Raw genomic sequence first — 13,023 nt, 5'->3', positions numbered from 1 at the left:
TATGTTGTGTTATGCATTTATTGTCCTAAGTCAAGTCTCCTTCCATCACCATTTATTCCCCCTTACCCTTTTCTACCTGCCCGTAGCCCCCTTCTCTTCTGATAATCACTATGCTGTTGTTTGTGTCTATACTGTTGTCTGTCTTTTTTGTTTTGCTTAATCCCTTCACCTTTTCCACTCAGCCCTGCAACTCTCCTCCCCTCTGACAGCTCAGTCTGTTCTCTGTATCTATAGTGTTTCCATTTGTTTGTTTGTTTATTTTGTTCGTTAGATTCTACATGAGTGAAATCATATGGTACTTGTTTTTCTCTGACTAGCTTATTTCACTTAGCATAATGCTGTCCAGATCCATCCAAGCTGTTACAAAGGGAAGATTTCCTTCATTTTCACTTCTGAGTAGTATTCCATTATGTAAATGTTCCATAGCTTTTTTATCCATTTGTTTACTGATGGCCACTTGTGCTACTCCAAATCTTGGCTATTGTAAATAATGCTACTATGAACATAGGAGTACATACATTCTTTCAATGTTTCTGGTTTAATGTTAAATTAAATTAATGTTTCTGGTTTCTTTGGATATATTTCTAGAAGTGGTATTACTGGGTCTTATGGCAGTTCAATTTTTAATTTTTTTGAGGTCACTCCAAACTGATTTAAACAATGGCTGCATGAGTCTGTGTTCTTACTTACAATGCATGAGGGTTCCTTTTTTCCTCATCCTTCACAATACTTGTTGTTTATTGATTTATTGATGATAGCCTTTCTGACAGGTGTGAAGTGATATCTCATTGTGGTTTTAATTTGCATCTCTCTGATGATTGATGATGTTGAGCACTTACCATATGTGTATTGGTCATCTGTAAGTCCTTTCAGGAGAAGTGTCTATTCAGGCTGGTCCTTTGCTTGTTTTAATTGGATTGTTTGTTTTTTTTGGTGTTGAGTTTTACAGATTCTTTATAAATTTTGGATATTAACCCCTGATCAGATGTATCAGTGAATATGTTCTCCCATTCAATGTGTTTTCTTTTCATTTTGTTGATGGTTTTCCTTTTGTGCAAAAACATTTTAGTTTGATATAGTCCCATTTGTTGATTTTGTTTTTTGTTTCCCTTGCCCAAGATGATATATTGGAAAAAGTTTTTAATGATTTGATCAAATTAACAAATGTTTGGATTTTGCAGTTGGTGATATATCACTTAAGTTTTTTTAATTTTTAGGGTTTTTTCATTTTACTTACAATTTATTAGTTGGAGAAATGAGACCATTTGCCTGTACAATTTCCCATGAGTTGGATTTTTCTGATTGCTTCCATGTGGTGTTAACGTGTTTCTCTGTCATGTGGTTTATGTAAATTGTTAATTATATAGAGAGGCTTGATTAAATCTGAGATCAGATCTAATCTGAGGTGGCAGTTTTTCAGAAAAGGTATTGTAAACTTTCAACAGGAGGCACATAATGTTAGATTGCCCATCATTTTGTGGTATTAATACAATGGATCATCATTGTCTAGGTCCGTCAGTTCATTAGAAATTGCAGATTGGTGATACTCTAGCATTCTTTCATTTATTAAAGTACATTTATAAAATACATGATGATAAACATTTCTCATCATCAACTATTTGATTACTTGAGTTACAATTTGATTAGGAAAACAGAATAAGTGCTTGATTCTTTTTATTAACTTACCAATTTTCAAAATAATGAATTGGGCCCAGGCTGGTGTGTCTCATTTGGTTGGAACATCGATGGTCCCATAAACTGAAAGGTAGCGGGTTCGATTCTCAGTCAGGGCACATGCCTAGGTTGTGAATTTGGTCACTGGCCAGAGCATGCGTGAGAGGCAACTGACCAATGTTTCTCTCCCTCCTTTCCCCTCTTCTTAAAAAAAGGAAATCAATAAGCATGACCTTGAGTGAGGATAAAAATATATATAATGAATTGGTTCCCTAGTTCGTCTGAAAATGACCGATGAGATTTTTAAAAATATAATTAAGAATCATGGATTTCAGCCCTGGCTGGCCTAGATCAGTGGATTGAGTGCTGGCTGCGAACCAAAGCATCGCAGGTTCCATTCCTAGTTAGGGCACATGCTTGGGTTGCACGCCACGTCCCCAGTGGGGGCCACGTGAGAGGCAACGACACATTGATGTTTCTCTCTCTCTCTTTCTCCCTCCCTTCCCCTCTCTAAAAATAAATAAATAAAATCTTAAAGAAAAAAAGAATCATGGATTTAAAACAAATTTAATGTGTTCTAGTTCATTGTATTTATTATCCTTATTGTTTGCTCAAATTGTCTCATTTGACTAAGCGGACACTCTTCAGGTTGTCTTCTGAGTTCTCTTAACATGATCCCAACAGTCTTTTGATGGCTTTTTTACCCTAGTCTTGGAAACCAAAGTTTTCTTCCATTAGCAGGTCTAGCAAAGCTATTTTAATTGTTTCCTTAATCTAACAGACTAGAAAAAGAAAATTCTTCCTTTAAAAATAAAAATTTTGTTTTTATGGTACAGTGTTTTGCTGATTGGCCAAATCAATAGGATTTGAAAATTTACTTGAGTAAGTATAAGTAAAGGACCATGTTATCATCATGGACTGGTGCAGAGAGATTCCAAGAATTGGTAGTCTTTTATGTAAATCAGGAATGAGTATTGCTTAGGTGAGAGCTTTTAGTAAGTACTTACCATAAAATAGAAATAGCAAAATTATATATAATTTTCTAAATATCAAAGACTAATTAGTTTCCATTTAGAATTTTCTAGTAATTTTGTGTGTGTTTATTCTTATTTCCTATACAGTTGAGGAAGATTGGGGGTGGGGGCTTCGGAGAAATTTACGATGCCTTGGACATGCTTACCAAGGAAAATGTTGCATTGAAGGTGGAATCAGCTCAACAACCAAAACAAGTTCTGAAAATGGAGGTTGCTGTATTGAAAAAACTACAAGGTAAGTTGCTTTGTATGATATATCAAACAATTTATAATTTCTTGTTATCTTTCTGAACCTAAATTATATTCTTTAATTATTCATTAATATTCTGGTGTCAGATTGGAATAAACATGCTGAGTACTTTTTTCTTAGAAATGTTATCATTAACTAATGATAATAGAAATATTCATTATGTAGAATAATTGGACTTTGAGAATTCATTTTCATGGTAAGTAAGGATGAAAGAGAATGAGTTTCCTGAAACATTTTGTTTTAGAAAGTGTTTTCATAAGTCTGTTGTAGTAAAATATGCCTTAAAAAAACAACCAAACATAAATAACTCTGAGTTGTTTCTACTGGTACCTTTGGGTGTTAAACATGCTTTTGTCACACGAATAAAACTGCCTTCAAATCACACTGCAGAATGGAATGGAAATACTACTGTTTGTTACATGTTGAATTCATTAAATTCAGTTTCATAAAATAACTCTTTCTGGCCCTGTCTTTATTTTTGAAGTCTGTTTTACTATATGTGTTCCTATTTCTTTTTTATTAAAAAGATAAATAATTATTTTTCTGACATCAGTTCAGTGATTTCAACCCTGAATATATTGCTAGTTTGTGTTCAATCTTTGTATTTTCAGTTTAATGACATATGATATGATATTTAAATGTTTTATCTGAACCAAAATTAAATAAAGGTGATTAGCACATTAAGTGATCTTGTTAAGCTCAAGAAGGACTGATATTGTTATGAGACTTTCATCAATATCTAAGAGAATTTAGTACTAACATATAGAGCAAAGGAAGTGGCTGTAATTGGTGGAAGTAACTGTAGATTGTAGAAATATCAAGGGCAAAATACTATGTAGTCTAGACCCTCACATTCATGTATAGTCTTTTGGGTGAATGTGTTCTCTTTGTGAATTCCTGATGTTTGGAATTTTAGTCAGTTAATTTCTATTAAGTTAATGAAATATGTATTATGTATTCTGGCAATGTCTCTTCTTTTAATTTTGCCCTTTGCCTTAAGCTCTCTGATTATCCTTGTTTTTCTATCAGTTGGCTCATTTAATTAGAATGCGATGCTAATAAAATTATAGATTTAATAGTTATTTTTGGTGCAAACTTAGCTCTATTGAAAGATGGGAAATCAGAAAGACAGTGGATAGGCAACCCATTATCACTACAAAAAAAAAAAAGGATAATTGGAGAAGGAAGAATAGGGAAAAAGATGGCATTCTCTTTTTCTCACCTTTTCTCCTTTCTCTCTATTTCTTTTGAGCTGTTCTCAGCTCAGTCACATAGAAACCACAGATGGGTACAGCTGGAGTTACCTCTTCCTGAGGTCACAGATCCTAGGAGATCTGCTTTACTCTCAGCCAAGCCCATGAAGGGTATGTCAGCATCAACTTGTCCTGGACAACTTCACCTGCCTTTCTCCTGCTTGACCCTTCCAGGTGAGGCAGGATAGCTTTGTAGCCCTTTCAGTAGGTTGTCTAGACTGTTTTGACCATGTTTTACTCAAGATTCTAAGTGATAAACCGTGAAGACCAGTTTAATACCTTTTAATAGATGAATTAGAGACCCTTGGATGCTAAGTTTCTCCTTTATATTTTATACTATTACCTAAAAATATTTTTCCTGTCTGCTTATAACCGCATGACATCCTATTTCTCAGAACCCTGCACTTTCCAAAAATTAATAGGTTTTTAATCTGCTGGTAGGTATTTCAGTGAGCAGCCCTTGACTTTCTGTTCGGCTTCCTAACTTATGCCTTCTGTGTACTTATATGCCTCACAACTTCTTTTTGTTGAGCATGCTTTGGAATCTAGACCCTTTTATGAACAATTTTATGGGCCTAACCTGCTTTTTTCTTTCAATGGGTATAATTACTTCTTACTCAGTGACCCCAAGAAAAAGGCTAAGTATTTAAGGGAAGGGTGTGTATATATGTAAACCAGAGGCAAACCCTTTATAGCAGGGGTGTCAAACTCATCTTCACCAGGGGCCACATCAGCCTCTCAGTTGCCTTCAAAGGGCTGAATGGAATTTTAGGGCTGTATAAATGTAACTACTCCTTAACAGTTAAGCGAGAGCTAGGTGCTGCTGCTGGGTAGGAACAAGGTGCGGGGCCTTGTAAAACAAGGTGGAGGGCTGGATTCAGCCAGTGGGTCTTGTGTTCGCCACCTGTGCTTTATAGGATTGGTTGCTTTGAAATTGATACCAATTTTTGATAGCTGGCATAAGGATTTGTTTCTTTATAAGATAAAAAGATACTTCATGATCAATTTAGCCCAAACCCTAAATTTTGTTCCTTTTAATAAATCAATCCCCTTTTCCAAACTTCTCATAATGTCTTTTCCTGGATTCCCTCAGTTCTCAATTTTCTCTCTGTTTTTCCTGTACTTAATAGCTCTAGATTTCTTCAGGTCATACATAACTTTCATCACAAGTATGTTCGTTTCTCATTGGTCCTAAAGTGTGAAAGCCTTAGCATTCTACCCTATCTTGTCTTCTGAATGACCTTTCCTATGCTACTACATCAGATTCTCTTTTCAAAGCTCTCTGAGCTATTCTAGATGTATCTTACAATTCTCTATTGAATCAAGATAGAGATGTGTTTGAATGTTTTAGTCACTTAAAAAAACTAAACCATTTGTCGATAGGCCTGTTAGGTAGTGCTTCTCCTGTACTCAGTTATTCTCTAAAGTATCTCTAGTAAATAAAACCATAAAAGTTATTAGTCTTTTCCTCTTATTAATATCATTATTCATAGATACATTTGGTGTACCCATTTATTTATGTTTCTTCCTTCTCTCCATTTGTGATTACCCTACCTTCAAACCTTTACTTTTCAATTTATTTGCTTTGAACTTTGTGTAAAGGGGAAGGCTAATTGCCTCCATAGTCTGATTCTTGACTCTCTCTTCTCTCCCATCTTAAATAAATGTTTTATAGTGACTTCTTATCTATCTTCTGCGTTTTTACGATCTCTTGAGCTGTATGTCACCATACCACTTTAAAAAATACAGTTTTATGTGTGGTGCTGGTGTAAGAGGAAAAAATACTCTGTTCTATGATTTTAACTCTGATCACTAGTAATTGTGCAGTATGCCAGGAACCTAGTACCATCAATACTTTTAAAAAGTTAGATTTCCATTACAATCTTGATAAAATTTGATACATATTTAGAATCCTGCAAGTGAGATAGGCAAATCTTAAATTTTATTTTTCTCCTGATTTTTTAATTATGAAAAATTTCAAGTATATCAAAAAATGAATTATATGATAAACATTCATATATTTACTACTCAGTGTCAGTAAGTATCAGTATTTGACCAATCTTGTTGCATCCCTGTCCTACTCCTTTAACATTTCCCCCTACCTTGCCTAGAGTATTTAAAAAGTAATTCTAAACAAACACCATCTATAAATACTTCATTATATACCTCTATCTAATAGTTAAGGGCTCCTTTTTTTAAAAAAAAATGAAAATATTCTTTATAGAATTATGAAGTATCAGACAATTAGGGAATTTGAGGGTTTCAGGTGGTGGGTGTTTGGAGACATATTAAAATTTGACAGATATTACAGTGCCTGTGAGAGCTTTGTTGATGATTTTGTGGGTCCATTAAATTTCATCTCTTGGAACATAGGAAGTCTTAGCCACCTACCCTCACACACACAAGAAATGGTTTGAGAATATATTAGATGTAGTTTATGTTATATTTTATTGGTTATGCTATTACATTTGTCCCGTTTTCCCCGATTTATTCCCCCCTGCCCTGCACACCCCCTTCCACCCACATTCCCCCCCTTTAGTTCATGTCCATGGGTCATACATATAAGTTCCTTGGCTTCTCCATTTCCTATACTGTTCTTAACCTCCCCCTGTCTATTTTGTACCTACCATTTATGCTTCTTATTCTCTGTACCTTTTCCCTCCATTCTCCCACTCCCCCAATAACCTTCCATGTGATTTCCATTTCTGTCATTCTGTTCCTGTTCTAGTTGTTTGCTTAGTTCATTTTTGTTTTTGTTCTTTTAGGTTTGGTGGTTGATGGCTGTGAGTTTCTTGTCATTTTACTGTTCATATTTTTGATCTTTTTCTTAGACAAGTCCCTTTAACATTTCATATAATAAGGGCTTGGTGATGATGAACTCCTTTAACTTGACCTTATTTGGGAAGCACTTTATCTGCCCTTCCATTCTAAATGATAGCTTTGCTGGATAGAATAATCTTGGATATAAGTTCTTGCTTTTCTTGCCCTTGAATACTTCTTTGCAGGCCCTTCTTGCCTGTAAGGTTTCTTTTGAGAAATCAGCTGATAGTCTTATGGGAACTCCTTTGTGGGTAACTGTCTCCTTTTCTCTTGCTGCTTTTAAGATTCTCTCCTTTAATCTTGGCTAATGTAATTATGATGTGCTGTGGTGTGTTCCTCCTTGTGTCCAACTTCTTTGAGAGTCTCTGAGCTTCTTGGACTTCCTGGAACTCTATTTCCTTTGCCAGATTGGGGAAGTTCTCCTTCATTATTTTAAGTTTTCAATTTCTTGGTCTTCCTCTTCTCCTTCTGGTACTCCTATGATTTGGATGTTGGACATTTAAAGATGTCCTGGCCTAATCCTCTCCTCATTTTTTCAAATTCTTGTTTCTTCATTCTGTTCTGGTTGAGTGTTTCTTCCTTCTGGTCCACATTGTTGATTTGAGTCCTGATTTCCTTCCCATCACTGTTGGTTCTCCGTACATTTTCCCTTATTTCACTTAGCATAGCCTTCATTTTTCTATCTAATTTGGGACCATATTCAAATAATTCTGTGAGCATCTTGATTACCAGTGTTTTGAACTGTGCATCTGATAGGTTAGCTATCTCTTCATCGCTTAGTTGTTTTTTTCCTGGAGATTTGATCTGTTCTTTTGTTTGGGCCTTTTTTTGGGGGGGTCTTCGTGCCTGATGTGTAGAAGGGGGCAGAGCCTTAGGTATTCACCAGGGCGGGACAACTCTCATTGCTGCGTTGTGATGCCATTTGTGGGGGAGGGGTCTGAGAGGGAACAATGCCGCTTGCTCCGCTCTCTGCTTGTTTTCAGTCACTTCTGCAGCTACCCACAAGCAAATTGGGCCCTTCTGGTGCTGATTCCCTGGGTGGGTGGGTTTGTGTACATTCTAGGACCTTGTGGGTCTCTCCAGTGAACTCTCTTGTGAGGCTGGAAGTTTCTCCCACTGCATCCTCAACCCCCACAGGTGTTTTTGATCAGAGGTTTGAGGCTTTATTTCCCTATGCTGGAACCCTCGGTTGTGTGGTCTGTCTTGCTCCCCAGTTGTTCCAAATGTGGGACTGCCCAGTCCGCAATTGGCTGCCTGACCATGTCCACCAGCGCTGCCTTGCCCAGAGTCCTCTCCGCTTAGCTGCCCACCTCCACCCCTCCTACCTGTCTGGATGGATGTTTCTTCTTTAACTTCTTGGTTGTTGGACTTCCATACAGTTCAATTTTCTGTCAGTTCTGGTTGTTTTTGTTTTTAAATTTGTTGTTGTCCTCCTTTTGGTTGTGCGAGGAAGCAAAGTTTATCTACCTATGCCTCCATCGTGGCTGGAAGTCTTTAGAGGTAGTTTATGTTAAGCTTTGGGAAAATTTGTAGGATCTGTATTATTTTTAAAATTATTGTTATTTTTTTAATCCTCACCCAAGGATATTTTTACTGATTTTGGAGAGGGAGACAGACAGAAAGTGAAACAGAAACAGAGAGATAAACATTGATTGGTTGCCTCCCGTGTGCTCCCCAGCCAGGGATTGAACCCACAACCCTGACCAGGAATCTGACTTCAGCCTTTTGCTGTACAAGGTGATGCTTCAATCAGCTGTGCCATCTAGCCAGGGCAGGATGTGTTACATCTAGCCATGTGTTACTGAAAAAGTGAAGTAGCAAGGCTGTGGAAATGCCTCAGATGACCAATTTTAAGAATGGTTTATAGGGTCTCATTGGAGAGGAAGCCCATGTTCCAGTTTTTCTTTAACTTTAGTTTTTAGAACTATATTAGGTTCACAGAAAAATTGAGCAAAAAGTACACAGTTCTCATATTAACCCCCTCACCTCCAGTTTCCCCTATTATGAACATCTTGCATTAGTATGGTACATCTGTTATAATTGGTGAACCAATATTGATACATTGTTATTAATTAAGTCCATAGTTTACATTAAGGGACTCCTTTTTTAATAACAAACAGTAGTTTTAAACACCTAACAAAATTATTTCTTTTTTTATTTTTTATTTAAAATTTTTTTTAAAAGATTTTATTTATTTATTTTTAGAGAGGGAAGGGAGAGAGAAAGAGAGAGAGAAACATTAATGTGCAGTTGCTGGGGGCCATGGCCTGCAACCCAGGCATGTGCCCTGACTGGGAATCAAACCTGCGATGCTTTGGTTCGCAGCCCGCACTCAATCCACTGAGCTACACCAACAAAATTATTTCTTAGTATCCTCTAAAATCTAGCCATTGTTTAATTTTTCACAATGTCTAAAAATTTTGTAATTGACTTGTTCAAATCAAGATTCACATACACAATAGGCACATTACATTTGATTGGCAGATCTATTAAGCGTCTCTTAATCTATAGTCTCCCTGTCTTTTATTTCTTCTTTGGAGGGGAGGGCAGGGAGCACTACCATTTAGTTGTTGAAGAAATTGTTGAAGTTCTTCCTCCCTGGGTTAATATGGCTCAGATGGTTGGAGCATTCTCCAGTAGACTGAAGGAAGGGTTGTGAATTCAGTCTGTGGTTGGGGCATGTATACGAGAAGGCAACTGATCAAGATTGATCCTCTCTCTCTCTGTCATTCTTTCAGCAATGAAACAATATCGTTGGGTGAGGATTAAAAAAAATTTTTTTTTAGAAGGAGGAAATAGTTGAAGTTCTTAGTTTGATAGAATAGTCCAAATTCTGGATTTGGCCAATTGCATCCTTGTGGTGTCTTTTAGCATGTTCCTCTGTCCTCCATGTTACCCGTGAACTGTGGTAGTCAGATTAGAGGCTTGATGAGATTCACATTATTTGTTGTCAAGACTACATTGCCTAGATCCATTGTTTCCATAGGATTTTTTAGGATTTTTAGGATTTTTTTTCATTCCTTCCAAATTTCAGAACTGGACTTAATTCCACAAAGTAGAATTTTATTTTGTAAGTTCTTTATTCCCTCTGAAATATAGTTACTATAGAAGGGCAGAATGAAGCCTTGATTTGTCTTCTGTATTATTTACCAATTTTCAGAATAATGAATTGTGCCCTTATGTGACCAGTGAGTTGTTTTTGTTTTGAGTATCATTATGAAGTCATGGATTTTTAAATATTTAATTTCAAATCATTGCAGTCATTATTGTTTTGATGCTCAAATTTTCATGTCTTTGGTTAGTGGAAGCCCTTTCAAGTTGGCTGCTGTATCCTTCTGACATAAATCTAGTGTTACTTGATATCATTCTTGTCTTCTGGCAAGAAATGATATCAGGTATTCACATGTTTCAGGTATTCTTTGAACTTTCAAAATTGTAGTTGGGATCAGGATCCCTCTTCTTCTAAGAATCCTGTTCCTTGTGTCGGGAGACAGTTGAGACCACAGTATGGGCACCAGAGCACTAATTGTTATTGGAGCAGCACACTTTTCTCAATAGGTCTTAATAAATTCTAGATTTTGCCTGGTTTATGCTTATGTGGACTTTTCATCTTCCTTGCATTGTTTATATTGCTTCATTTAATTTCATTTCTAATTAATTAATTTTTTCATTCAGGATATTTTTATGGATTTTAGAAAGAGAGCAAGGGGTGGGGAAAGAGAGAGAGATGCACATACACATTGATGTGAGAAAGAAATATTGATAGGTTGCTTCTCATAAGCATGCCATTGAACCTGCAGCCTACACATGTGCTTTGACTGGGAATGGAAGCCTTTTGGTGTACAGGACGATGCTCCAAACAACTGAGCCAGCCACCTGGCCAGGGCTGTTTATTTTACTTTTAAAATACTTTCATGTTCTCCTTTAAATTGCAAGCCTCTTAAGGGCAGGAATTACATACGTATAAATTTGACTTTTATTTTATGCTCAGTGGCAAAATGATAGCACAAAGCACCTTTGTATTTAGTGATAGTACACATTTGTAAATAGAGATGTGGGAGAATAGGATAACATAATTCTTCTATTTCTAATTATTTTTTCAAAAGGTTCATTGTTTTCCTAAGAAAAAGAAATATTGAGGTTCTAGAGTAATCTATTAAAAATGCTATAAATACCAGTCACTTGTGGGTGACTAGGGCTTAGATTCTCAAAACTGTGTTACATAGATGTCAGCTCTTCATTTGTATAAATGATATCATTTGAATCTTCCAGAAAATGATTTCTATTTGGCTCAGAAGTTTTTAAATCTTTGCATATAGGTGGGTCTAATGTTTTGGGAATTCAGAATATTGTAAAATTACTATAATTTACACTTCATGTATCTTTTCATCAAAGGGAGTTGTTCTAAGATCTTTAAAAGTTTATATTTTGTTAACTTGCTTCTAATTGGTTTATAAATACATGCCTAAGCATAAAAAATAGTTCTTCTTTAAAAATGCTCTGTAGATCATATATCTCACTTTCTTATGTGTGTTCTTTCCATAATGTGTTCAATCTAAAGAAGTCTATTGTATTTAAAAATCACTACTTCAAATCATTGAATGACTAGAACGTCGTCCTGCCTTTCTGTTCTGTTTTAGCCCTCTATGTCATGTTGTGAATGATCAGAATATCTTATCTCTTGTGTTCTTTCAAAGCACCAATTCTCAGTCGAAGTAGTTGGGAATTAATTTGTCTTGCCCCATGTAAATGCAGAGAAAAACAACACAGCCCATAAAAAAGTGATTTTGTTTTGACTTTTGAGGACTTTTATTTACTCTGAGTTGTTGGTCTTAGAGAGAGAGAGAGAGAGATGATTTTATTTTATTTTATTTATTCATTTTTATTTTTATTTTATTTAAATTTTTTTTTTTTTTACTTGGAGACTGCAGAACACAAGCCCTCCTTGCTTAAAGTCTCCAGCTACTGCTGGGAAGTATGACTACTCCCTTTCCCTAGTATTAAGAATGTAAGAAATATGTAATTTCTTTCCAGTATAGAAGACTGTCTATGAAAGTTACTCCAAAGTTGCTTGCCTTTGTAAAGGTTCATTTGTTCCATCAAGATCCTTGATTACTCCTTTTGTGAGAGAGCCTAGTTGTCAAACTCTGGGACCTAAAAGGTTAGGGAGAAACCCTTAACCCCCTCTTCATTGTATCCTTTAACCTACCATCTGCCCTTTTGCTTGCTTCATCCTGTGTTTTTATCCCCCAAGGTAATTTTGCTTGCCATAGTTAAGTTTCACCTGTTTTATTAAAGAGTGTTAGGAGATCTCTGAGAACTTTATTTGTTCAATGTATTCATTTTAACATTTGCCTAGCTGGGATATTTAACATTATCTGCCAGCTTGGGGATTTATCTTTTCATTATTCTACTTGGGTTTAGAAAAATGACACATAGGAACCAGAATAGGTCTAGGTTATTTTAAGGAGCAGAGATTCATTTCCTTGAAATAAAATATAATGTATATATGTATCTTTGTGAGTACATATACACATATGTTTATATGGGGTTTATATACACAAAAAAGTATGGAATCATACAGAACTCAGGAAGCCACTGGGAATAGTTTTATTTGGGTATTGGAATTAGAGGTACCAGAAAAGGAAAGAATCTTTTACTTTCTTCTTTTATACTCTTTGGTGCTTAAATTAAAAAGAATAATGCAAACATTTTTATAGTAAAAATAAAATTATAAATATCTCAAAATTTATCCTTATTGTTTATCTTTTCTTTAAATTTCTGAATGTTTGAAAATACATGGTAAATTAGTGTAATGTAATCTAATTTAAAAGTTGTTTTGGGTTGTGAACATACTTTATAAACGATTGGAAATATTTGTGGGAAGATCTATAGCAGTGTTTGCTTACTGTATACTAGGAACAGAGCTATTGAATGGTAAACTCATTCATTCCTGTTTTAATATCTTATATCTATCTTCTATTTAATGCAT

At 35.5% G+C, this 13,023-nt stretch overlaps 1 protein-coding gene across 3 annotated transcripts in view; it reads left to right on the top strand.

Moving 5' to 3' along the window:
• Positions 1-13,023, top strand: part of TTBK2 (tau tubulin kinase 2) — a 136,197-nt gene that overhangs the window by 21,804 nt on the left and 101,370 nt on the right. For 2 of the 3 annotated variants that reach the window (XM_045822252.1, XM_045822251.1), the window contains exon 3: positions 2,796-2,943. In XM_045822252.1, coding sequence (XP_045678208.1) covers positions 2,796-2,943 — 148 coding nt within the window. Of the gene's footprint in view, positions 1-2,795; positions 2,944-13,023 lie in introns of those variants that run through there. The other variant, XM_045822253.1, reaches the window with a different exon arrangement.

This window comes from Phyllostomus hastatus, unplaced genomic scaffold (genome assembly GCF_019186645.2).
Source record: "Phyllostomus hastatus isolate PE091 unplaced genomic scaffold, TTU_PhHast_1.1 phas_scaffold_501, whole genome shotgun sequence".
NCBI classification, from domain to species: Eukaryota; Metazoa; Chordata; class Mammalia; order Chiroptera; family Phyllostomidae; genus Phyllostomus; species Phyllostomus hastatus.
The sequence above is the reverse complement of the archived record's forward strand: the minus strand, read 5'-3'. Positions and strand labels throughout refer to the sequence as shown.